The sequence below is a fragment of the Anomaloglossus baeobatrachus genome, chromosome 2, assembly GCF_048569485.1.
Source record: "Anomaloglossus baeobatrachus isolate aAnoBae1 chromosome 2, aAnoBae1.hap1, whole genome shotgun sequence".
Taxonomy (NCBI): domain Eukaryota; kingdom Metazoa; phylum Chordata; class Amphibia; order Anura; family Aromobatidae; genus Anomaloglossus; species Anomaloglossus baeobatrachus.
In genome coordinates this window covers 10,518,404-10,544,751 of record NC_134354.1, presented here as the reverse complement: position 1 = coordinate 10,544,751, position 26,348 = coordinate 10,518,404, and the positions used below count along the sequence as shown (strand labels likewise).

The 26,348-nt window shown below is 48.5% G+C and overlaps 1 protein-coding gene across 2 annotated transcripts in view; it reads left to right on the top strand.

The window, feature by feature from the left end:
- Window positions 1-25,247, top strand: part of CASR (calcium sensing receptor) — a 220,895-nt gene extending 195,648 nt beyond the window's left edge. For both annotated transcript variants that reach the window (XM_075334868.1, XM_075334869.1), the window contains 3 exons: window positions 7,778-8,014; window positions 16,074-16,197; window positions 22,615-25,247. In XM_075334868.1, the coding sequence (XP_075190983.1) occupies window positions 7,778-8,014; window positions 16,074-16,197; window positions 22,615-24,017 (1,764 nt within the window). In that variant the 3' untranslated portion in view covers window positions 24,018-25,247. The remainder of the gene's footprint in view (window positions 1-7,777; window positions 8,015-16,073; window positions 16,198-22,614) is intronic.
- The last annotated feature ends 1,101 nt before the right edge of the window (window positions 25,248-26,348 follow it).

Here is a 26,348-nt window from a genome sequence, read left to right as displayed (position 1 = left end):
CACCTCACACTCAAGATCAGAGCACACGGTGGAGACGGTAGAGAGGAGAGTGTTAAGACGGTTATCCTTACAGAAATCACTCCACCTAATAATCTCCCTGGACTGCCAATCAACTACCGGATTGTGCCTAACCAGCCAGGAGAGACCCAGTACTATAGAGGTAGGAAGGCCTTCAAGAACATGACACAACATAAGTTCATTGTGAAGGACCCCTATGCGAAGGTTCAAGTTATGGACAACCTGCGTCAAACACCTCTGTCCGAGAGGAGCAGAGTTGATAGCAAATATGAAGATAGGTTTTGCCAGAATACTACAAGAGACACTATGAGTTTTGGCAAACCGACCATCCACCATATTAGTCAATCTGCTGGATGGCTAAAGCCATAGCAGCCTATAAAGATTCAGATGCTGCGTTAGGGCATTTTTTAGCCTTTCATATAGGCTCTGACAAAATGACTTCTAAGGGCGGGGTCATTCTACCTGGTGTCAGTGGACCATCTGCGAAACTCTGAACAAAACTCTTCAGCTGACCGTCCCCCTGCTGAAGCCTGCATAGCTCGGACTCAGCAAGAGAGACTCGGTCTGGGTCATCATAAATGAGGCCTAGTGCCACAAAAGAGTCATTGAATGGACTGAGAATCAGTCAAAAGGGAGAAGAGCTAGGACTGAGGATCACTTTGCAGGAGTGAGACAACAATTCCCACTCACTTTCCTCACTCCCTAAGGAATGAGGACGAAGCTTGAAACAAAGTTTACAAGCTTCCCAGAAAACCACAAATTTAATACTACTCCCAGAAAACCTCTCCGGGAGGACTATCTCGGGTTCTGGTTTAGTCTGGCTCCAAGCTGAGACCACCAGGACCACAATCTGGTTCCATCCCTTCCAGAGATAAGCTCTGCATCTATTGTGTAAGAGCCACGACTGGATTCATATTTGAATCCTGCAAAATAAATTGGGCAGGCTATAATTCATTCTATGCTGTCCACTTTGAAGGAGCTTGTCTCTGGAGAAGCTGAGGTGTTTGTTTCTGTTGCAGCTGAAAAGTTTCCTGGTGGAGTATCTGTGGAGAACTATTTGTTCTTCTCTTTGTCTTACCTTCTTCGTGATGTTTTATTGTAGTGTCAACACAAGCGTCTTGCTGGCCTTGACACTAGGCAGGGTGAGTTCAGGGCCAGTGAGGACCTAGGCACATGATGGTACACGGGCACTAAAGTGGATCTGTGGTCAATTATACACTGTGATCTTCTGATCCCAGATCCCTCCGAGATCATATCAGGCTGTGACATCTTTGTGACAGGCACATTCGTGGGCGTCATTACTCCCTGTGGCTTGGAGGACGTGGGTGGATAAGAATGACTTTCACGCGCCATTCTGCTATGCCAAGCTGGGTGGTGGCAGAAAGTCTGGGAACATTCACGATAATAACCACTGATGTGAATTGGGAGGAAGTGAGTCTGTTGGTGCTTTGTTAAAGAGAAGTGTCCGATAAGAAGTGTACCCGCTATATCCTGTGTATAATTGTCAACCAGAGACTACATAGTAAAGAACTGTTGTTTAAAAAGAACTATTAGCCTTCGTTATGTCAACGATCCGGCTCTGGCCTGCCCGAAACTGCGGCATCATGTGGCCTCCTGAAAGGTATGAAGAGGACCGTACCTATCCCCACTCCCAGCCAGGACCACAACACTTCTCCTGTGAAGTGGGGCTGCGGCGCCTACTGGAGGGAATTCCTTGCCTGCGAATACCACCCGTGCCTATCCACACACCCAGCCAGAACCAGAACACTTCTGTGAAGTAGACATCAGAAAAGAGCAAAGTCCTGCACTACACATACACACATATCACACCATGGGCTCACTCCTCACTGGGATAACTCGATACCAGCTGTCAGATGTGGAATCCGGCTCAGTGTGCAGGTCGAAACAGGAACAGGCATTCCCAATAGTAACAAAGAAGAAGAATACGACCGCACCAACTGTGATTTTTCATCCGGTGAATCTTTATTCCATATTAAAGGTGTGCGATGCAGGCGGGTGGAGGACACCTGGATGCTGCCCTTCGCTGCGGACGACGGCCGTTTCGCCTCTAATTGGGCTTCTACGGGTCCACCTGGTGGACCCGTAGAAGCCCAATTAGAGGCGAAACGGCCGTCGTCCGCAGCGAGGGGCCGCATCCAGGTGTCCTCCACCCGCCTGCATCGCACACCTTTAATATGGAATAAAGATTCACCGGATGAAAAATCACAGTTGGTGCGGTCGTATTCTTCTTCTTTGTTACTATTGGGAATGCCTGTTCCTGTTTCGACCTGCACACTGAGCATAATTCTGCAAAAATGTGAAAATCACACTGTGGGAGTAATCACTTTGGGTCCATTTACGATTGTAGTTTATGGTCCATGTTAAGGCCCAACTCCCGGTCTCCAGATCTGAAGTCAGAGCCTCATAAATGTTATCCCAGATCAGGTGACTCAATATATTTATTGTTGGGGATTTGGAAGCTCGGGGGAGTGCGACAATGATTACCATGAAAGTAAAGTGTTTGCTGTAATATATTTTTGTATTAATCTAATATATTAAGCTGAGTGTATGTACGTGTGTGTGTCTGCTAATGGAATCCGCACTGTCACATTTACAATCACGACATATTGCACAGACGCCCCATGTGACCCATGTGACCCAGGGAACATCATAGACTATGTTTTGAGGGGAAAATGTAACCCAGCTCTTTACAGTTACTCTCCAAAAAGTCTGCCTCCATTAAAGTCAATGGAGCTGGGAACTACAGGTTATTAATAGAAGCTGCAATTGGTTGCTATAGGAAACAAAGGACATTCTTCGTATAAGAAGCTTATGTGTGAGGTAATAAGATGTCGGTGGAGAGACAGATAGAGAGAGACAGAAAGAGACAGACAGGCACAGACAGAGAGACAGACAGACAGGGAAAGAGACAGACACAGACAGACAAAGAGAGAGAGACAGACAGTAAAAGAGGCAGACAGATAGTGACAGGGAAAGAGATAGAGACAGGGAAAGAGACAGAGACAGACATGGACCCAGACAGACACAGAGAGAGTCAGAGACAGACAGAGTCAGAGACAGGGAGAGAGAGTTACTATCCCGGGCAATGCCTGGGTACTACAGCCAGTTTGTAATAAATGTGAATTCATAAAACACTGAAAGAAATATCATTATAGGAAAGGGGCACCTGTCTCACTTTCCAGGAGAGAGGGAGGAGGAAGATGCGGCTGCAGCCATGGGAGGGGAGAGTGGAAATCTGAGCACTAGCATCACATTATCAAGAAGCCGCTCACTGCTGGAAATAAAACACGTATGCTAAGAAATCAACAAAATTATTTAGAATATTGTTATGTAATACAAATATGCCCCCAACATGAGCTCAGCATTCTGTGCTCCCTCTAGTAGTGGCTACAGTGCTCCCTCTACTGGTGTCAGCAGGGCTCCCACTAATGGGGTCTGCAATACTTCCTCTAGTGCTGTGTGCTGTGCTCCTTCTTGTGGTAGCTGTAGTGCTCCCTCTAGTGGTGTCAGCAGTGCTCCCTCTAGTGGTGTCAGCAATACTTCCTCTAGTGCTGTGTGCTGTGCTCCTTGTGGTAGCTGTAGTGCTCCCTCTAGTGGTGTCAGCAGTGCTGCCTCCACTATTGTTAGAAGTGCTGTCTTTCATAGTGTCTGCAGTGCTCCCTCTAGTGGTGTCTGCAGTGCTCCCTCTAGTGGTGTCTGCAGTGCTCCCTCCACTATTGTTAGAAGTGCTATCTTTCATAGTGTCTGCAGTGCTCCCTCTAGTTGTGCCCCAAGTGCTTTCTCTACTGGTGTCTTCAATGCTCCCAGTCCAGTGGTATCTGCAGATAAGCAGAATTTGATCATCTACTCTGATGTCTCTCCGGGGGATTTGGGCTCTGCAGCAGTATGACGCAGCTCTGATGTCTATACACTCCCTGACAGAAGTTCTGTCGCTTATCCATGTTATGTAAATAAAAGCTTATAACCTGACTTTAAATTCATCCATTGGTTTTATAAATTACTCTTTTGAAAGCTGAAACCCTCCCATATTTGGTTTAAGTTATGAAAATGAAGTTGCTGCAAAGCTGAAATATTGATCATTTAATGAACACAGAGAGGTCAGATTTTGGCAAGACAAAAGTTTTGTCACCCACAGAAAGTAATGTGAAATTCATACAAATAATTAACTTCTAATACAAAGATATGTGGCATAACATTGGTGAATGAAGTTGTGGGGCTATTAGAGCCATATGTAATATTTTGTGTGACTTCCATGAGCTTGAAGGACAGCATCCATGCGGCTCAACAATGCTTCATACAATTTATTGATGAAGTCATCAGGAATAGCAGAAAATGCATCTTACATGCCTCCCAGAGCTCATCTAGAGTCTTAGGCGGGCTTTGCACGCTGCGACATCGGTAACAATGTGTTACCGATGCTGCAGCGATAGTGCCGCCCCCGTCGCACGTGCAATATCTAGTCAAAGCTGCCGTAGCGATTATTATCGCTACGGCAGCTTTACACGCACATACCTGCCGTGCGACGTCCCTCTGGCCGGCGACCCGCCTCCTTCCTAAGGGGGCGGGTCGTGCGGCGTCACAGCGACGTCACACGGCAGGCGGCCAATTGAAGTGGAGGGGCGGAGATGAGCAGGATGTAAACATCCCGCCCACCTCCGTCCTTCTCATTGTAGCCGGCGGCAGGTAAGGTGAAGTTCCTCGCTCCTGCGGCTTCATACACAGCGATGTGTGCGGCCGCAGGAACGAGGAACTACATCGTACCTGTCGCTCCCCCGGCATTATGGAAATGTCGGAGCCTGCACCGATGATACGATAACGACACTTTTGCGCTCGTTCATCGTATCATCTAGGATTTACACACTACGACATCGCAAGTGACGCCGGATGTGCGTCACTTTCGATTTGACCCCACCGACATCGCACCTGTGATGTCGTAGTGTGCAAAGCCGCCCTTAGGTTTTGTCTTCCAAGCTTCCTCTTTCATCCTACCCCAAACATGCTCAATGATGTTCATGTCTGGTGATGGGGCTGGCCAGTCCCTGATCTTCTTTGCCAGGAGGACCTTTGTTGTAGAGATGGATGTATGAGATTGAGCAATGTAAGAGGTAGCTAATGCTTCTTGATATATTAGGCTATTGATATTGTCTTCCACCTTGCAAATGTTTCGCACACCCCCATACTGAATGTAACCCCAGACCATGATCTTTCCACCACCAAACTTACCTGTTTTCTGGATCCATACGGGCTCCAGTAGGTCGCCTGCAGTATTTGTGGCGGCTGTGGTGTAATTCAGCTGAAGATTCATCAGAGGAATCCACCTTCTGCCACTTTTCCAGTGTCCATCTGTTTAGCAGGCTGTGGAACTTTTAATTGCCTTTTGTTTAGTGCTGGCTTCTGGGCACTGATTCGACCATGGAGGCCATTTTGAGACAGAATCCTACAATCTGCTCTAGTTGACACAGGGACTTGAGGTGACCAGGCCTGTTGGAGCTCTGCTGCAGTGGAAGAGGGGCTGGCTTTGGATTTTCTAACCAACAAACGTTCCTTCTGAGCAGTTGTCTTGCGGGGTCTGCCGGACCTGGGCTTGTCAAAAACATCTCCAGTCTCTTCAGATTTTTTTAAATTCTTTGTACTTGACGCTGAGATACATTAAAGGTACAGCCACCTCTGCAGTGGAACTGGTCTTCAGCCGCTTGATAATCAAGGCTTTGGTCGCAGGGTGGATTTTTGGCATGTTGTCAGAGGTCAAGTTGCAGTTCTAGTGAAGGTCTGGGGTGCCGGGTTTCTTTTTATACACACCCACTAATTAACCGATCATTTAGTGAGCACAGGTGAGGATGTAAACTAGGATTGGTGCATTATATGACAAGGCGACAAAACTTTTGTCTTGCCAAAATCTGACCTTTCTGTGGTCATTAAATGATCAATATTTCAGCTTTGCAGCAACTTTATTTTCATAACTTAAACCAAATTTGGGAGGTTTCAGCTTTCAAAAGTGTAATTTATAAAACCAATGGATGAATTTAATGTCAGGTTATAAGCTTTTCTTTACATAACAGGGATAAGCCACAGAACTTCTGTCAGGAAGTGTAAAGTCATATTAACAATGTGACCAGTGCAGACCCCTGGACCTGCAGTGATGGTGACCTTGTGCTGGAGGCAGAGGCCGGGGATGAACTCAGTTGCCCTCCATGCACTGCACACACAGAAGCCGCCGGCAGCAAAGATTTCTGGAAATTCTGTATTTATATCTCAAGGTTATCCTGATCCCGATATACAAAGTAATAAAAGAAATGCACAATGTGCGTGTATCACACCCCGTATATCACCCCCCCCGTATCCTGTGCAGCCGGGGCCCGCGCTTCCCTCCACTTCTGTCTTTATGTTTTACCGACTCTGATACTTAGCTGTATTTATGTAAATGAAGAAAACAAGAAACCTGCCAACACGCACCGTCCTTCCTGTCCCCACAGCACGAACAGCTCCAAAATCACTGCCCTCACTATATGTCCATATGTGACCTAACAGCAGCTAGAGTGCAAGCTCCGAGGTCCAGGAGTAACAGAAAATTATCAAATCCTGCTCAACAAACTGCATAAAAAGTAATTCCACCAGCAGAATAGTGAGTGCAGCTCTGGAGTGTAATACAGGAGGTAACTCAGGATCAGTAATGTATGTACACAGTGACTGCACCAGCAGAATAGTGAGTGCAGCTCTGGAGTGTAATACAGGAGGTAACTCAGGATCAGTAATGTAATGTATATACACAGTGCCTGCACCAGCAGAATTGTGAGTGCAGCTCTGGAGTATAATACAGGAGGTAACTCAGGATCAGTAATGTATGTACACAGTGCCTGCACCAGCAGAATTGTGAGTGCAGCTCTGGAGTATAATACAGGAGGTAACTCAGGATCAGTAATGTAATGTATGTACACAGTGACTGCACCAGCAGAATAGTGAGTGCAGCTCTGGAGTATAATACAGGAGGTAACTCAGGATCAGTAATGTAATGTATGTACGCAGTGACTACACCTGCAGAATAGTGAGTGCAGCTCTGGAGGATAATACAGGAGGTAACTTAGGATCAGTAATGTAATGTATGTGCACAGTGACTGCACCAGCAGAATAGTGAGTGCAGCTCTGGAGGATAATACAGGAGGTAACTCAGGATCAGTAATGTATGTACGCAGTGACTACACCTGCAGAATAGTGAGTGCAGCTCTGCAGGATAATACAGGAGGTAACTCAGGATCAGTAATGTAATGTATGTGCACAGTGACTGCACCAGCAGAATAGTGAGTGCAGCTCTGGAGTATAATACAGGAGGTAACTCAGGATCAGTAATGTAATGTATGTGCACAGTGACTGCACCAGCAGAATAGTGAGTGCAGCTCTGGAGGATAATACAGGAGGTAACTCAGGATCAGTAATGTATGTACACAGTGACTGCACCAGCAGAATAGTGAGTGCAGCTCTGGAGTATAATACAGGAGGTAACTCAGGATCAGTAATGTAATGTATGTGCACAGTGACTGCACCAGCAGAATAGTGAGTGCAGCTCTGGAGGATAATACAGGAGGTAAGTCAGGATCAGTAATGTATGTACATACCGTAGTGACATGATTCTGTGTAAGATTAGTCAGTTTGGGGGTTTTTCCTTATTTTTGTATTATTTTCTGTTTATTAAAGATTATAGAGACGTCTTCCGGTTACTGACTTTGTGTCTTTTATCTTCTAGGTCCTGAAACATCTTCGGCATCTTAATTTCACTAATAATATTGGGGAGCAGGTAGACTTCAATGATTTTGGGGACCTGGTTGGGAATTACACCATCATTAACTGGCACCTGACGAAGGAAGACGGCTCCGATGAAGTTGTCTTTGAAGATATCGGCCATTACAATGTCTACTCCAAGAAAGGCGATCGTCTGTTCATCAATGAGAGCAAAATCTTATGGAGCGGATTCTCCCGAGAGGTAGGAATTCATCATGTGTATATAGGGAACTGCCCGAAGCATCATCCTCCTCCACCATCGGTACTGCGGGCACAATGCAGCCAGGGGGTGACGTCCTCCGTTAACCAAACCCAGACTCCTCCATCAGACGCAGATAGAGCAGAGTGATCCATCACTGCACAGAACGTGTCCTACAGAGTCCAGTGGTGGTGGCTTTACACCTCTACATCCCATGCTCAGAAATTGTGCTTGGTGATGTACGGCTCGGCATTGTGCTTGGTGATGTACGGCTCAGCATTGTGCTTGGTGATGTACGGCTCGGCATTGTGCTTGGTGATATACGGCTCGGCATTGTGCTTGGTGATGTACGGCTCGGCATTGTGCTTGGTGATGTACGGCTCGGCATTGTACTCGGTGATGTACGGCTCGGCATTGTGCTCGGTGATGTACAGCTCAGCATTGTGCTTGGTGATGTACGGCTCAGCATTGTGCTTGGTGATGTACGGCTCGGCATTGTGCTTGGTGATGTACGGCTCGGCATTGTGCTTGGTGATGTACGGCTCGGCATTGTGCTTGGTGATGTATGGCTCGGCATTGTGCTTGGTGATGTACGGCTCAGCATTGTGCTTGGTGATGTACAGCTCAGCATTGTGCTTGGTGATGTACGGCTCGGCATTGTGCTTGGTGATGTACGGCTCAGCTTTGTGCTTGGTGATGTACAGCTCAGCATTGTGCTTGGTGATGTACGGCTCAGCATTGTGCTTGGTGATGTATGGCTCAGCATTGTGCTTGGTGATGTACAGCTTGGCATTGTGCTTTGTGATGTACGGCTCGGCATTGTGCTTGGTGATGTATGGCTCGACATTGTGCTTGGTGATGTATGGCTCGGCATTGTGCTTGGTGATGTATGGCTCAGCATTGTGCTTGGTGATGTGTGCTTGGTGATGTACGGCTCAGCATTGTGCTTGGTGATGTACGGCTCAGCATTGTGCTTGGTGATGTACGGCTCAGCATTGTGCTTGGTGATGTATGGCTCAGCATTGTGCTTGGTGATGTACAGCTTGGCATTGTGCTTTGTGATGTACGGCTCGGCATTGTGCTTGGTGATGTATGGCTCGACATTGTGCTTGGTGATGTACGGCTCGGCATTGTATTTGGTGATGTATGGCTCGGCATTGTATTTGGTGATGTATGGCTCGGCATTGTGCTTGGTGATGTACGGCCCGGCATTGTGCTTGGTGATGTACGGCTCGGCATTGTGCTTGGTGATGTACGGCTCGGCATTGTGCTTGGTGATGTACGGCTCGGCATTGTGCTTGGTGATGTACGGCTCGGCATTGTGCTTGGTGATGTACGGCTCGGCATTGTGCTTGGTGATGTACGGCTCGGCATTGTGCTTGGTGATGTACGGCTCGGCATTGTGCTTGGTGATGTACGGCTCGGCATTGTGCTTGGTGATGTACGGCTCGGCACTGTGCTTGGTGATGTACGGCTCAGCATTGTGCTTGGTGATGTATGGCTCGGCATTGTGCTTGGTGATGTACGGCTCAGCATTGTGCTTGGTGATGTGCGGTTCGGCATTGTGCTTGGTGATGTATGGCTCGGCATTGTGCTTGGTGATGTACGGCTCGGCATTGTGCTTGGTGATGTATGGCTCGGCATTGTGCTTGGTGATGTACGGCTCGGCATTGTGCTTGGTGATGTACGGCTCGGCATTGTGCTTGGTGATGTACGGCTCGGCATTGTGCTTGGTGATGTACGGCTCGGCATTGTGCTTGGTGATGTACGGCTCGGCATTGTGCTTGGTGATGTACGGCTCGGCATTGTGCTTGGTGATGTACGGCTCGGCGTTGTGCTTGGTGATGTACGGCTCGGCGTTGTGCTTGGTGATGTACGGCTCGGCGTTGTGCTTGGTGATGTACGGCTCGGCGTTGTGCTTGGTGATGTACGGCTCGGCGTTGTGCTTGGTGATGTACGGCTCGGCGTTGTGCTTGGTGATGTACGGCTCGGCGTTGTGCTTGGTGATGTACGGCTCGGCGTTGTGCTTGGTGATGTACGGCTCGGCGTTCTGCTTGGTGATGTACGGCTCGGCGTTGTGCTTGGTGATGTACGGCTCGGCGTTGTGCTTGGTGATGTACGGCTCAGCATTGTGCTTGGTGATGTACGGCTCGGCATTGTGCTTGGTGATGTACGGCTCGGCATTGTGCTTGGTGATGTACGGCTCAGCATTGTGCTTGGTGATGTATGGCTCCGCATTGTGCTTGGTGATGTACGGCTCAGCATTGTGCTTGGTGATGTACGGCTCGGCATTGTGCTTGGTGATGTACGGCTCGGCATTGTGCTTGGTGATGTATGGCTCGGCATTGTGCTTGGTGATGTATGGCTCAGCATTGTGCTTGGTGATGTATGGCTTGGCATTGTGCTTGGTGATGTATGGCTCAGCATTGTGCTTGGTGATGTATGGCTCGGCATTGTGCTTGGTGATGTACGGCTCGGCATTGTGCTTGGTGATGTACGGCTTGGCATTGTGCTTGGTGATGTATGGCTCGGCATTGTGCTTGGTGATGTACGGCTCAGCATTGTGCTTGGTGATGTACGGCTCGGCATTGTGCTTGGTGATGTACGGCTCAGCATTGTGCTTGGTGATGTCTGGATCGGCATTGTGCTTGGTGATGTACGGCTCAGCATTGTGCTTGGTGATGTACGGCTCAGCATTGTGCTTGGTGATGTACGGCTCGGCATTGTGCTTGGTGATGTACGGCTCGGCATTGTGCTTGGTGATGTATGGCTCGGCATTGTGCTTGGTGATGTACGGCTCGGCATTGTGCTTGGTGATGTGCGGCTTGGCATTGTGCTTGGTGATGTATGGCTCGGCATTGTGCTTGGTGATGTACGGCTCTGCTTTGTGATGTACGGCTCGGCATTGTGCTTGGTGATGTATGGCTCTGCTTTGTGCTTGGTGATGTATGGCTCGGCATTGTGCTTGGTGATGTATGGCTTGGCATTGTGCTTGGTGATGTACGGCTCGGCATTGTGCTTGGTGATGTACGGCTCTGCTTTGTGCTTGGTGATGTATGGCTCGGCATTGTGCTTGGTGATGTACGGCTCTGCTTTGTGCTTGGTGATGTATGGCTCGGCATTGTGCTTGGTGATGTATGGCTTGGCATTGTGCTTGGTGATGTACGGCTCGGCATTGTGCTTGGTGATGTACGGCTCTGCTTTGTGCTTGGTGATGTACGGCTCGGCATTGTGCTCGGTGATGTACGGCTCGGCATTGTGCTTGGTGATGTATGGCTCTGCTTTGTGCTTGGTGATGTACGGCTCAGCATTGTGCTTGGTGATGTATGGCTCGGCATTGTGCTCGGTGATGTATAGCTCGGGATTGTGCTTGGTGATGTACGGCTCAGCATTGTGCTTGGTGATGTGCGGCTTGGCATTGTGCTTGGTGATGTATGACTCAGCATTGTGCTTGGTGATGTCTGGATCGGCATTGTGCTTGGTGATGTACGGCTCAGCATTGTGCTTGTGCTTGGTGATGTACGGCTCGGCATTGTGCTTGGTGATGTATGGCTCGGCATTGTGCTTGGTGATGTATGGCTCAGCATTGTGCTTGGTGATGTATGGCTTGGCATTGTGCTTGGTGATGTATGGCTCAGCATTGTGCTTGGTGATGTATGGCTCGGCATTGTGCTTGGTGATGTATGGCTCAGCATTGTGCTTGGTGATGTATGGCTTGGCATTGTGCTTGGTGATGTATGGCTCGGCATTGTGCTTGGTGATGTATGGCTCAGCATTGTGCTTGGTGATGTACGGCTCGGCATTGTGCTTGGTGATGTACGGCTCAGCATTGTGCTTGGTGATGTCTGGATCGGCATTGTGCTTGGTGATGTACGGCTCAGCATTGTGCTTGGTGATGTACGGCTCAGCATTGTGCTTGGTGATGTACGGCTCAGCATTGTGCTTGGTGATGTACGGCTCGGCATTGTGCTTGGTGATGTATGGCTCGGCATTGTGCTTGGTGATGTACGGCTCAGCATTGTGCTTGGTGATGTGCGGCTTGGCATTGTGCTTGGTGATGTATGGCTCGGCATTGTGCTTGGTGATGTACGGCTCTGCTTTGTGCTTGGTGATGTACGGTTCGGCATTGTGCTTGGTGATGTACGGCTCTGCTTTGTGCTTGGTGATGTATGGCTCGGCATTGTGCTTGATGATGTATGGCTTGGCATTGTGCTTGGTGATGTACGGCTTGGCATTGTGCTTGGTGATGTACGGCTCTGCTTTCTGCTTGGTGATGTATGGCTCGGCATTGTGCTTGGTGATGTACGGCTCTGCTTTGTGCTTGGTGATGTATGGCTCGGCATTGTGCTTGGTGATGTATGGCTTGGCATTGTGCTTGGTGATGTACGGCTCGGCATTGTGCTTGGTGATGTACGGCTCTGCTTTGTGCTTGGTGATGTACGGCTCAGCATTGTGCTCGGTGATGTACGGCTCGGCATTGTGCTTGGTGATGTATGGCTCTGCTTTGTGCTTGGTGATGTACGGCTCAGCATTGTGCTTGGTGATGTACGGCTCAGCATTGTGCTTGGTGAAGTACGGCTCAGCATTGTGCTTGGTGATATACGGCTCGGCATTGTGCTTGGTGATGTACAGCTCAGCATTGTGCTTGGTGATGTACGGCTCAGCATTGTGCTTGGTGATGTACGGCTCGGCATTGTGCTAGGTGATGTATGGCTCAGCATTGTGCTTGGTGGTGTGTGGCTCGGCATTGTGCTTGGTGACGTATGGCTCGGCATTGTGCTTGGTGGTGTATGGCTCGGCATTGTGCTTGGTGCTGTATGGCTCGGCATTGTGCTTGGTGATGTATGGCTCAGCATTGTGCTTGGTGATGTATGGCTCGGCATTGTACTTGGTGATGTGCGGCTCAGCATTGTGCTCGGTGATGTACGGCTCGGCATTGTGCTCGGTGATGTACGGCTTGGCATTGTGCTTGGTGATGTACGGCTCGGCATTGTGTGTATGGCTCAGCATTGTGCTTGGTGATGTACGGCTCAGCATTGTGCTTGGTGATGTACGGCTCGGCATTGTGCTTGGTGATGTACGGCTCGGCATTGTGCTTGGTGATGTACGGCTCGGCATTGTGCTTGGTGATGTACGGCTCAGCATTGTGCTTGGTGATGTATGGCTCGGCATTGTGCTTGGTGATGTATGGCTCAGCATTGTGCTTGGTGATGTACAGCTCGGCATTGTGCTTGGTGATGTAGGGCTCGGCATTGTGCTTGGGGATGTAGGGCTCGGCATTGTGCTCGGTGATGTACGGCTCGGCATTGTGCTTGGTGATGTACGGCTCGGCATTGTGCTTGGGGATGTAGGGCTCGGCATTGTGCTTGGTGATGTACGGCTCGGCATTGTGCTTGGTGATGTACGGCTCGGCATTGTGCTTGGTGATGTACGGCTCGGCATTGTGCTTGGTGATGTACGGCTCAGCATTGTGCTTGGTGATGTACGGCTCGGCATTGTGCTTGGTGATGTACAGCTCAACATTGTGCTTGGTGATGTACGGCTCGGCATTGTGCTTGGTGATGTACAGCTCAACATTGTGCTTGGTGATGTACGGCTCGGCATTGTGCTTGGTGATGTACGGCTCGGCATTGTGCTTTGTGATGTACGGCTCAGCATTGTGCTTGGTGATGTACGGCTCGGCATTGTGCTTGGTGATGTACGGCTCGGCATTGTGCTTGGTGATGTACGGCTCAGCATTGTGCTTGGTGATGTACGGCTCGGCATTGTGCTTGGTGATGTACAGCTCAACATTGTGCTTGGTGATGTACGGCTCGGCATTGTGCTTGGTGATGTACGGCTCGGCATTGTGCTTGGTGATGTACGGCTCGGCATTGTGCTTTGTGATGTACGGCTCAGCATTGTGCTTGGTGATGTACGGCTCGGCATTGTGCTTGGTGATGTACGGCTCGGCATTGTGCTTGGTGATGTACGGCTCGGCATTGTGCTTGGTGATGTACGGCTCGGCATTGTGCTTGGTGATGTACAGCTCAACATTGTGCTTGGTGATGTACGGCTCGGCATTGTGCTTGGTGATGTACGGCTCGGCATTGTGCTTGGTGATGTACGGCTCGGCATTGTGCTTGGTGATGTACAGCTCAACATTGTGCTTGGTGATGTACGGCTCGGCATTGTGCTTGGTGATGTACGGCTCGGCATTGTGCTTGGTGATGTACGGCTCGGCATTGTGCTTGGTGATGTACGGCTCGGCATTGTGCTTGGTGATGTACGGCTCGGCATTGTGCTTGGTGATGTACGGCTCGGCATTGTGCTTGGTGATGTACAGCTACAGCTGTTCGGCCATGACGCCTCCGCCAGGTGCAGTACTTGTGCTGATGCTACCAGAGGTGGTCTGGACTCTGAAGTTATGGGGTCAGCAGAGCGGTGGGGACTTTTATGCATGAGCTATTGTATTGTGGCGCCCTGGACTAGCCAGGTCGTCACAGATAACACACATACACCCCCACCCCCATTAGACAGTGACACCAGCACAACAAAAATTCTTGTTGCCTCCCTCCAGTGTCTGATGTCCACACCAGGTGGGGCGGAGCCAATTGGTTGGCCCCACCCACTGAGGAGTTCACAGGCCTGGAGGCGGGAAAAGTGACAGATAGAGTTTGGAGTTTGAAGTGAGAGGAGTAACACTTGGGTGTCTGGGTTTGTGGCCCAGGCACTGACAGCAAGGTTGGCAGACGGAGGTGGCCGTCTGCAGTAGTGGTGGTGCAACGCGGAACCGTAGGACCGGGGTCGGGCGTTGGCCCACCGGTACCGACCGGGGAGTGAAGTGAAGCCAGCACACACAGGCAGGGCCATCGGACCCCGACCAGGCTTGGAGCCACCGTCAATAGTCAGATCCGAGTGTGACAGGAACCCCAGGGGTTTCCCAACAGCAAAAGTCCCGATTGAAGGCAACCGCCCACACCGTGAGGGTATACAGCTACCGCCTAAGGCTAGAGACCCAAGGGCCAGCGCCTGCGGGCAAACGGGCTCCTCCGGTACCCATACACCGGGGAGCGGACTACCGTTGGGAATCCATAGTAGTCAGAAGGAGAACATCAAGGTGCAGGGAAAGACAGCCGCCATCACCTGTCCGGGGAGAAGAACTGCAGCCGGCTGCGGAACCCGTCCATCCAGCCGTTTGGTTTACCGAGGACTTTGTACCTTTCTTGCTGAGTGAGTACACCCGCACCATCCGGCACTGTCCCTGCAACCCTGCACCTCACCAACCCTGCCTCCCCGTCACACCACCGGGCCCCGGGACCACCGACCCCTACCCACGGAGGGGGAAAACGACATCCCAGCTGCTCCCTACCATCTCTCCCGGGATCCCCGTCACCAGCAGCGGTGGTGCCCATCTTCACCACGACCCGTGGGTGGCGTCACGACCAAATCCCCAAACCAACCACCCCTTTCACTCACGGGCGAGGAGTGCCGCTCGAGTCCCCGGATCCGGCCCACCGCTCGAGCCACCGAGCAGCAGCAGCAGCCGCAGCAGCGCCGGGCCCGAGCGTTAGCGAGAGCGCAGCAGCGACGGCGTCCTCCCCGCCCGCGACAGTATCACACGTTAGTGAAGGCAGACGGCATGGTGCGGCCGGACATTATACACCAGGGGCAATGGGGATAAAGGAAACAGCGGAATTGAATGAATAAGACGTACGGCCGCACACTTCTCTGTGCACAGGGCATCTCCTGTGTTGTTACTTATGGGTGAGCGGCTCGCCACTGTGCGGTACTCAATCGTGCATCGGGTGCGACTCAAATACCGAGTATAATGGAAGTCATTGGGGAACTGGAGCATTTTTAGACTCTGCTGGATGGAGTAACAGGCAGAGCTCATCACTCATCACTAGTCGTCTCCTTTGTGTCTCACGTCCAGCCATTCTCAGTGCGATATTCCATGTGAATGCACCGCCACCTGCTGGACATAGTCATTGTGACAGTTCATGATCGTGTTTCGCCATCTAGTGGACATTTTTGCATATTACAGCCCTTAGTTAATTAGAAATCATTTTTTTTTCTCCAGGTTCCTTTTTCAAACTGCAGCAGAATCTGCCAGGAGGGCACCAGGAAGGGCATCATCGAGGGCGAGCCGACCTGCTGCTTCAGCTGTGAGGACTGTCCCGACGGGGAGTTCGCAAACGAAACAGGTGAGAGCACCAGAGAAGCCAAGGTTCTGCTCTCTAGTGATGGAGGTCCCGTCCACCATACTTCAATTATTAATCCCATACCCTTCCCTCACCAACTTCTGACATGACACGAGGGCGCAGTGTCAGTGTGCACTGAAAACGAGAGAATGCGGCGAGACGGGAGAGCAGATGGGTGACGTAAGGTTCAGGGGGTGCACTGGTCTCTGCTCCGCACCGTGTTCACTCCTCCTCATTGTGCTCTGACAAAGCGCCTTCTTGTTGACTCCTCACTTCTGTTTACAGCCGGCGAGGAAAGAGGTCAACGTCAGTGAGCGTTCAAAGGAACATAGCGCAGGAAGTGAATGCGTCGGAATTAATAATTGGCGCATGCGCAATAGAGCAGGAACTGGTGCAGCCCCTGAAAATGGACATCACTAAACAGCTGCTGTGGCAGTGACCGCAGCTCGGGCCCCCTGAGTATCCCACCATGCACTGGTGCACTAGAGAAGAAACAGTGGGGGCACTTTAATTGAGGGTAATTAGCATTGGAATTAGATTATTTCACTAAATAGACACTAAGAATGAAAATTTCGTGTAGGTTCAAACCACCCCTTTAATTGTCAGAAGAATGCCGCCACGAATGTATACTTTTATCTTGAATCTTTTGTCAAAACTGGATCTCTAGTTGCCCCCCTTTAATTGTGACTTACAGTATAGTGAGACACAAGGTGAATAAATGCCGTCACCACATCCCCGGCTTCTCCACTCATCAATTAAAACACAGCGCAACGTGTGAACAGTTACGTTTGGTTCTTGTGATTTCCCGCACTGCGATAAGCTGAATTGTCCATTGGATGACAAGAAAAGGCAATGAGAGCTGTGTCCTCTGCACTAGGTTTACGATAAGGATTAATAGAAAGTGCTGCTATAGAATAATCAGCTGAGAATGTAAGATCCAAAAAAAAAAATTCAAATTTTTATACCAAATATAGTTTAAAATAGCAAATGACACTTGTTGGAATTCATGTAGTCTATAAACACCTGAACGGCCTCTTCCTGGTCCGACCAGACAATAGTGACGTCGTCTATGTAGCGGCCGCACCTGCAAGAGACTGAAAAAATAGCTTCTTATGGGTAAAATTCTATTATCTTCCCATCAGGAAATAAAGGTATTTGCAAAAACAGGCGAAAAATGATCCCCTCTGGATGCTCCAGTTAAATGTAAAAAAAGATTGCCATTAAATGAGAAATAATTATAAGTAAAAATTCTAATTTCATAATTATAGAGGCCTGTAAATGTCACTGCCATTAGAATAATACTGGAGAAAGTGTGTAAATGTAATTATACCCAAATGATGGGAACGCGCACAATTAATGGCCGGAGAAAGGACTCCATTCACACAGCGTTCATTTATAGAACTGAATCCTGACACCTCTGTGACTTATAAGTGGTTCTTTTGAAGTTCGGGTAAGGAATGAAAAATGGGAAGAACTGGTCCATCAACATCAATGCGCTCTATTTTTTGTTTTATAAAACGCACCAGATTATAAGACCCCAAATTTAGAGGACGATGCTGCCGTCAGTGCAGGGGGCGTCCTAGATGCTCGCTGCAGACAGTGGCACTGAGAGGCTCTACTGCGCTGCGGGCGGTGAGGCAGGGGCCGCCATCCTGAATGTCTGTGGTGCGGGCTTCAAAGAAATGGCGCCCGGAGGTGGCGCGTGCGCAGATTGTGCTCGATGACAAGCCAAGATCTCATCTGCGCACGTGCCACCTCCGGGCGCCATTTTCCTTAAGTCCACTGCTGGGAGATCAGCTTGTGCGCAGAGGAGATCTGGAGCCAAGAGCTCTATCTGTGCACGCGCTGACTCCGGGCGGCATTATTTAAAACCCGCACTGCCGATATTCAGGACGGCGACCCCTGCCTCACCGCTCGCAGCGCAGCAGAGCCCACAGCACAGCACAGCCTTCAGTACAGCCCAGCGCACAGTACAGTCTGAAGTATAGCGCAGCGCACAGCCCGTAGCATCGCCCCTGCCTCTTGTGACCCCTCTCAAGCAAACCCCCAGTAAGCTATATTCGGCTGATAAGACGCACCCCTCATTTTCCAATTTTTTGAAAGGAAAAAGTGCCTCTATAATCCGAAAAATATGGTAATCATTGTCCTTCTAATTCCTTTATTCAACAGTTTACTTCATTCCCGTTTCAAACACTTTGTGGGATCAGCACTGAGTAAATGACGCGTCTCACAAAACAGATGACATCTAGAATAGGCTGATAGTCAAAACATTCGTCAGGGCAAAATTTAGACTTTTAGATAATAAAGAAATGTGGTCCTTATCAGTGAGGAGTGAGCGTGCTCGGCACTCGATTGAACATCAGGGTGCTTGGGTACGCCCGTTACCCAATCGCCATGCTCAAGCCCTGCCCACATGTTTTGTGGTTGTAGGCAGCCAATCAAAATGCAAGGATTGCCTGCCATACTGTCATGGCTATACTCCGGAGTTGGACCCGGTGATCTCTGGTTGTTGGTCGGTTTCCCTCTTGGTTGGACCTTAGCTTGTTTTGTGTTGGTCCAACGGCTGAAGAATCTCTTGTCTTTCTAACTTATTCCCTGCCTGTTTCACTTCTAATGAGGTGTGTGCACTTTCTTGTTTGGTTTGTCCAATCACATTTTAGGAGGGGCTATTTATACTCCCTACTCACATGCCTCAGTGCTGGCTATATTTCTGGATGCCTACTTGTTTGTTTTCTTACTAAGACGTTACTATTGCTATTCCCTGCATTTTTTGTGAGTCCCTTCCCAGTTATCTCCTATTTTGTTTCATTTAGGTTTGGGAGGGTTCCATGTATTCTGTTATTCTTTTTGGTTTCTTGTATCCCATCATTCCTGTATGACTGTGTTTGCACGTTCCTAGCCCAGTCTCATGCTCAGTTTTGCACTTCATTTAAATTATTTATTTACTTCTCAGCAGTGAGCTGGGAGTCAGAGATGCGTCCGGCATCTTCCCTCCGCTCTTTCCATCCATTTCAGTTATTTTCCTGCCCCCCCTTCCAGACCTCATGTTAGGGTCTTCTAAAAAATGCTTGACCAAACAAATTTTCAGCCAAAATTCAATTAGCAAAACCAAAAGGAAGAGATTCAGTGGTCACTCAAATAAGAGATAGTACCACCACCTCGTGGTTGTAGTAGATGGATATAGAGCTGATTCAAGGATTGATATACCACCAATTCACACACAAAAGAATCAGAGAACAAAATAGAAAAGGTAAATATTTATTGAAACCAAAGTAAAAGATAAAACAAGGGGTGTAATTACAACAGTGCACAAGGTGGCGTACCTGAGCGGTGAAGGAAATAACATAGTGTCCGGTTTCTAAACAATAAAGCTCAATACAGCCTCAGGGAAGACATCTAAACCACAGAAATCAGTCAAAGTATATAACCCCGTGGTAGGTGAGAAAACCCAGAGTAGCATGTATATAAAAGAGAAAGTATGAAGCCGGAGAACACTTTACTCACCGCTGAGATGACACCAGGTCCCACCTACGCACGTTTCGGCGCTAGTCTTCGTCAGGGGGGCACCCCTTTCTGCTTTATATACATGCTACTCTGGGTTTTCTCACCTACCACGGGGTTATATACTTTGACCGATTTCTGTGGTTTAGATGTCTTCCCTGAGGCTGTATTGAGCTTTATTGTTTAGTAACCGGACTCTATGTTATTTCCTTCACCGCTCAGGTACGCCACCTTGTGCACTGTCTTGTAACTACACCCCTTGTTTTATCTTTTACTTTGGTTTCAATAAAGATTTACCTTTTATATTTTGTTCTCTGATTCTTTTGTGTGTGAATTGGTGGTATAAAAAATGCCCAAGTTTCCCATTGCCGTCCATTATACTCATTACTCTGAGTGTCCGACCTGCTCGATTCGAGTACCGAGCACCCGAGCATTTCAGCACTCGCTCATCACTGGTCTTTAGAAATGATACATGACAACTAGATAGATAGAGATACTTTATTACGACCTCATGTATAACGCCGGTTCTGCCATTCGAGGCTGTGTGTACACGTTCAGTATCGGCAGAAGATGTTTCTGCAGCAAAAAACAGTGTTACATAAAATAAGTGATTTTTTTTGTATTTTTTTACTTATTTATATGGGTGAAAAAACACTGCAAAAACTCTGAATTGGCACGCTGTAGATTAAAAAACAAAAACACTGTCATGGTTCAAATCTGCAAGGAAAAAAGTTCAGCGCGTGCATGAGACTGCAGAAATATCATTCACTCTGCTGGTGCGGTGATATAGTCCTGTCTGTACCGGGGATGACCCAACCTTCTCATGTCATGGATGTGGAAGGGTTAACAGACCAGCGAGCGGAGACCGGACCGGCAGGGATATTGGACTGGTCTCTGATCTTACACCTTAGATTAGTTGCTGCACGGATTCCATAAATCAAACATTTCTTGTGAATATTTATGTTTGTCATTGATTTGCTGGTCAGATATGAGTGGAGACGTTTGCAACGTAGTGATGAAATTTATTCCCCTTGTGTCTGACTCCTCCAAGTCCCGATTATTTATTTCATAGATGGATAATACGCCTGAAAATAAGAAACTTTGTAACATTGTATCAGAGAAATCTGCTTTTTTCCCTCCTCTTTCACATTCATTTCAAGGGACAAATCATCACTCAGTAAAGACAGATTTTCCCATTGACTGAAATAGGAGACGACAGTATCACGCTTGCCAGGTGTAGCAAGTGTGGTGGCGTGCGTTCAGACCTACGTGCAACTGAAGCACAACAAAAACACAAGAAGAGGGGGCATCTGGGAAACAAAAACAACGGGAGGTCCCGGAACTTATGAGAGGGATAGATGGGCACCTCCTAACCTCACCTGCAGCTGTCCCACCTCTCCTCACCATTCCTATACAGTCTCCACAACGGTTGCCGAGCAGCAACCTTAGACCCTCGAAAGACCCTGTAGTAGCCCTGACTAGTGAGGGGCAGGTGGGGTTCACGAGACCACACTGCTGCACTAACAACACACCAGGCAAACAAAGTCAAACAGGGGAAAAGATTACAACCAAAAGGATATCGCCTGAGCACAGGAACTAGAACTGCAGAACCTTTTACACAAGTGGCCATAACACAAATGAGTTTGTATCTTCATTTTGAACACAATTAGAGAAAAAAGGATGGATCTACCTGTGGCCAAACATTTTTGTAACCCAGACCACAGCATCATGGACATGAAATTGCTGGTATTGAAAGGAAACTTCAAGTCCCAGAGAGACAGGAGACTATGGGAGTACAAACTTATGATGACCTTTGACACATTCAGAGAAGGAATGAATGTGTCTCATGGATTCATGTCTTTTTACATCAGTTAAAAGATGTGCTCCTCTGACCATCCGAGCGTGTCACAGCCTGGACCAGACCCTTATCAAAGGACAATAAAACTTTCACACTGAACTGCAGCAGTATTTATGGCTAGAACAGCTTGTCCCCCTGCCATAGAGATAGTTCTGTTTCATATAACTTGTTCTTTTTTTTTTTTTTTTTTTTTTTCTTTTTACTGCACTATTCTAAGTCCTGTTGTGTATAAATACGTGACTCTTCAGATTTTGTGTTATACCATGCCTGATGAAGAGACCTGAGTAGTCTCGAAAGCTTGCAATTATTACCATCTTTTCAGTTAGCCATTAAAAGGTATCAACCACTGAGGACTCTCTGTTCTTTTAAACAATTTTTGTATCTTCAGCAAGGAACGCTGGGAGACACCACTATTTAAAGCTGAAGTGCGTGACTACTGAGTAGGTGCAGCTGATTGCTAAGCAAAGAACTGCTTGGAAAAGCTGCAGTAGTAAAACTGGCACTTAACCACTGCAGTACCAAGAGAAATGAAACCCATTTAAATGAAAAGAGTTAGATGAGAGGCTCCATTTCAAAGGTTCTCACTGGTCTCCACATGCAAGGAGACGATCATGACAGACAGTTGGTGCTTTTAAAATTCTATGGAGATGGAAGGAGCTAAAGGCAGAGCAGCCATTCTCCATAGAGCTTTATGAGCACCAACCGTCACCTCCAATCTCAGTAATGGGAAAGTCGGTCTGCACTGAATACAGATTTTACTTGTGAATTGAGAATTTTTGATTAACAAACCCGATCTTTTTTTCCACACCTTCATCTCTCACGGATATCTTCTTGACCAGCAGCACAGCAGATTTCTTGTATATCTTATCCAGTATTGCTTTTTAGAATCCGACCAGGCCTCATTTATTTGTTATTTTTGACTATGGCAACCAATGAACATGGTTGACCACTGCGGACGACAGTGCAGATACATGAGGTTTCTGTCTTTATGGTCTTATCAGCTGTAGTTTATGATGTTTTTTGTCATCGTGAGTTATTTGTCTCCTTTTTTTCCATTCCAGATGCCAGCACCTGTGAGAAATGCCACATGGAATACTGGTCCAACGAAAACCACACATCGTGCATCGCCAAAGAGATCGAGTTCCTGTCCTGGACTGAACCCTTTGGGATCGCGCTCACCATGTTTGCCATCCTGGGGATATGTCTCACCTCCTTCGTCTCCAGTGTCTTCATCAAGTTCCGCAACACTCCCATCGTGAAGGCCACCAACCGGGAGCTCTCGTACCTCCTGCTCTTCTCCCTGTTGTGCTGCTTCTCCAGCTCCTTGTTCTTTATCGGAGAGCCCGAGGACTGGACATGTCAGTTACGGCAGCCGGCATTCGGGATCAGCTTCGTCCTGTGCATCTCCTGCATTTTGGTGAAGACCAACCGAATCTTGCTGGTGTTTGAGGCCAAAATCCCCACCAGTTTTCAGCGGAAATGGTGGGGCTTGAACCTCCAGTTCCTTCTGGTGTTCCTGTGCACCTTCGTCCAGATTGTGACCTGTATTATCTGGCTTTACTCTGCGCCCCCAAAGAGCGCCAAAAATCATGAAGATGAGATCATTTTTGTCATCTGTAACGAGGGATCGTTGATGGCGCTTGGCTTTCTCATCGGCTACACTTGCTTGCTTGCAGCCATTTGCTTTTTCTTCGCTTTCAAAGCCAGAAAACTGCCGGAAAATTTTAACGAAGCCAAGTTTATCACTTTCAGTATGCTCATCTTCTTCATCGTTTGGATCTCCTTCATCCCTGCTTACGTTAGCACCTACGGGAAATATGTGTCGGCTGTTGAGGTCATTGCCATCCTGGCTTCCAGTTTTGGCTTGCTGACTTGCATTTTCTTTAATAAAGTCTACATTATTTTGTTCAAACCATCCAGGAACACCATCGAGGAGGTCCGCTGCATAACGGTGGCTCACGCGTTCAAAGTGGCGGCAAGGGCCACTCTGAGACGTAGCAATGTCTCCCACAAAAGGTCTAATAGCTTAGGGGGGTCATCAGGCTCCACTCCATCATCTTCCATCAGCAGCAAAAGCAACCACGACGAACACTCCTCGGCAGCGGAGAGAGCCCGGAGCTGCAAGCAGAAGGTGAGCTTTGGCAGTGGAACGGTCACTTTATCTCTGAGCTTTGATGAACCCTCCAAAAATTCTGTGTCCAACAAGAGCATGAAGCCCAAAAATTCGCTAGAGGCAAAAAATAGCGACGACAGCCTGATTAGACACAAGGCTTTGCTCCCCTTGCAGAACAGTGATGTAGGCAGTGAATCCAGCTTCAGAACGGCCTCCAATGTTGACGAGTCTGAATCCCAGGATTATAGCGGTCAGGCCAACACGGACAAACCGGGCATGGCGGTGTCTTCAATCCACGAGGAGAAGAGCGAAGTGGATGGATCGATCACAGACAACATGATGAACTCCTAATAATGCCCAGTAGGATGAATCAGTTCAGACCTTGAGGACAGTCCGTGGTGATCAAAGACTTTCTTTCCTCTGGATGAAGGACATTTCTTGAAAGCGTTGTTTGATCCTCAGAAGGAACGTGTGCCACATCTAGTGGAGACCTCTCTCCGTCTGTGTATTAATGTGTGATGGACTTGTAGGGTGACTTCCTTGTAATGTTTTGGTAAACTCGCATATCCCTCCTACTGCCGACGTGATGGTCTGTAAGTCGTGGCTTCGTCGTCGGGGGGGAAGCCTCTCCCTGTGACCATGTCCCTTATCCCTTTACTGAAGAGAACCTGCTCTTGTCGTGTTCTACATGCATCCGATCTCACGACTCCCGAGTGGGGTGTCCATGCAGACCTTTATAGTCAGCTCAGCCTTATTATATATAATAGTCTAGTAGTCAATTTCTGTGCTAATTTATTGGTTTGCACATTTCACGGTAGCACAGTGGTCAGTGTTTCTGGGATCTGGGGTTTGGTTCCAGGACCCCTTCTGTTCCCGGGGTCTGGGGTTTGGTTCCAGGACCCCTTCTGTTCCCGAGCTTTGGGGTTTAGTTCCAGGACCCCTTCTGTTCCCGGAATCTGGGGTTTGGTTCCAAGACCCTTCTGTTCCCGGGCTCTGGGGTTTGGTTCCAGGACCCCTTCTGTTCCCGGGATCTGGGGTTTGGTTCCAGGACCCCTTCTGTTCCCGGCCTTTGGGGTTTGGTTCCAAGACCCTTCTGTTCCCGGGCTCTGGGGTTTGGTTCCAGGACCCCTTCTGTTCCCGTGCTCTGTGGTTTGGTTCCAGGACCCCTTCTGCCCGGGATCTGGGGTTTGGTTCCTGGACCTCTTCTGTTCCCGGGCTCTAGGATTTGGTTCCAAGACCCCTTCTGTTCCCATTTTATCCCATACGTGTTTCCTCTGGACCAAAATCCAAACATACAGCAGTTATTTCTCCGAGTCCCCACCCCGCCGGGAGCGTCACCAAGGAGGAGCCATGGTCCCCGGCCCGTCCCCCGCTGCCTGCAGACATCGATGGCTCCTCATCTTTCTTGGTGGCTCTTCTCTCATTATCCTGAGTCCAGACGAGGTCGGAGAAGCCGAGAAATGTGGATTTTCTCATTGTCATTTGAAGATTCTCTGTATTTTGTCCCCAGTAACTCGGATCCCAACATCTCATTGTTTTAGTGCAGCAACAGTACAACATTTAATAAAAAACATTGCTTTATCTGCCGGAGTTTCTTCACTGAGTCTCTATCTGCAGCATGAGAGAGCCGACCTGTCCCCCACACTCCCCCCATCCCAGAACACATTACTAAGGGGACCCCATACCCGAAATACTGGGGTGGTTAGCGAGTGGCAGATCCCACAAGAGTGACATCCACAGTGTCCCCATAATAACAGTCATATCCACAGTGCCCCCATAATAACAGCGATAACCACAGTGCCCCCATAACGAGATACCCACAGTGCCCCCATAATAGTGATATCGACAGTGCACCCATAACAATAATAGCTTTAGGCTTTGTCAGATTTCTTCTTCCGTCACTCTTGTATCTGTGTTGCAGGGTATGCATTAATGTCTCCAGATCTCCTTCCATCTCCTGGGGGCACTGTGTATTACACCTATACTGTATATATAATTGTATCTGCGGATTCCTCAGAACACTTCTTACATCGGTGACCTGAATATTTCTCATTGCCTTCAGGATGTTATTCGAATCTGTTACATGTGAAACCAGAATGATTTCTAGGGTGAGGGGGGATCACTGACTTCTCCAGAAGCAGCGAGTCCTGAGGACACATCACCACCCCAGGAGCTGCCGACTTCACAGTCACTTTAGTTTAACATTTTTCTCCAGGACAAATAAAAGTATTTGCCCCCGACCATAATTCTTTATTTGCAGAAAATGACACAGGCAAAAAAAGAACAATGGAGGAACGACCTGTAGAGGAACCTCTGACGTCTCCACTGATTCCCACTCACTATCTTGTCAATATGATTTGAGGAACTGGCAGAAGTGTCACCAGAAAAGGCTGGATCCACTGAAAATTTCGGAATCGCTCCAGCTGTAGGTGGCCTTGTTCCTCAAAGGAGGAGTCAGCTGTAGGTGGGCTTGTTCCTCAGAGGAGTCAGCTGTAGGGGAGCTTGTTCCTTGGAAGAGTCAACTGTAGGTGGGCTTGTTCCTCAGAGGAGGCGTCAGCTGTAGGTGGCCTTGTTCCTCAGAGGAGGAGTCAGCTGTAGGTGGCCTTGTTGCTCAGAGGAGGAGTCAGCTGTAGGTGGACTTGTTCCTTGGAGGAGTCAACTGTAGATGCGCTTTTTCCTCAG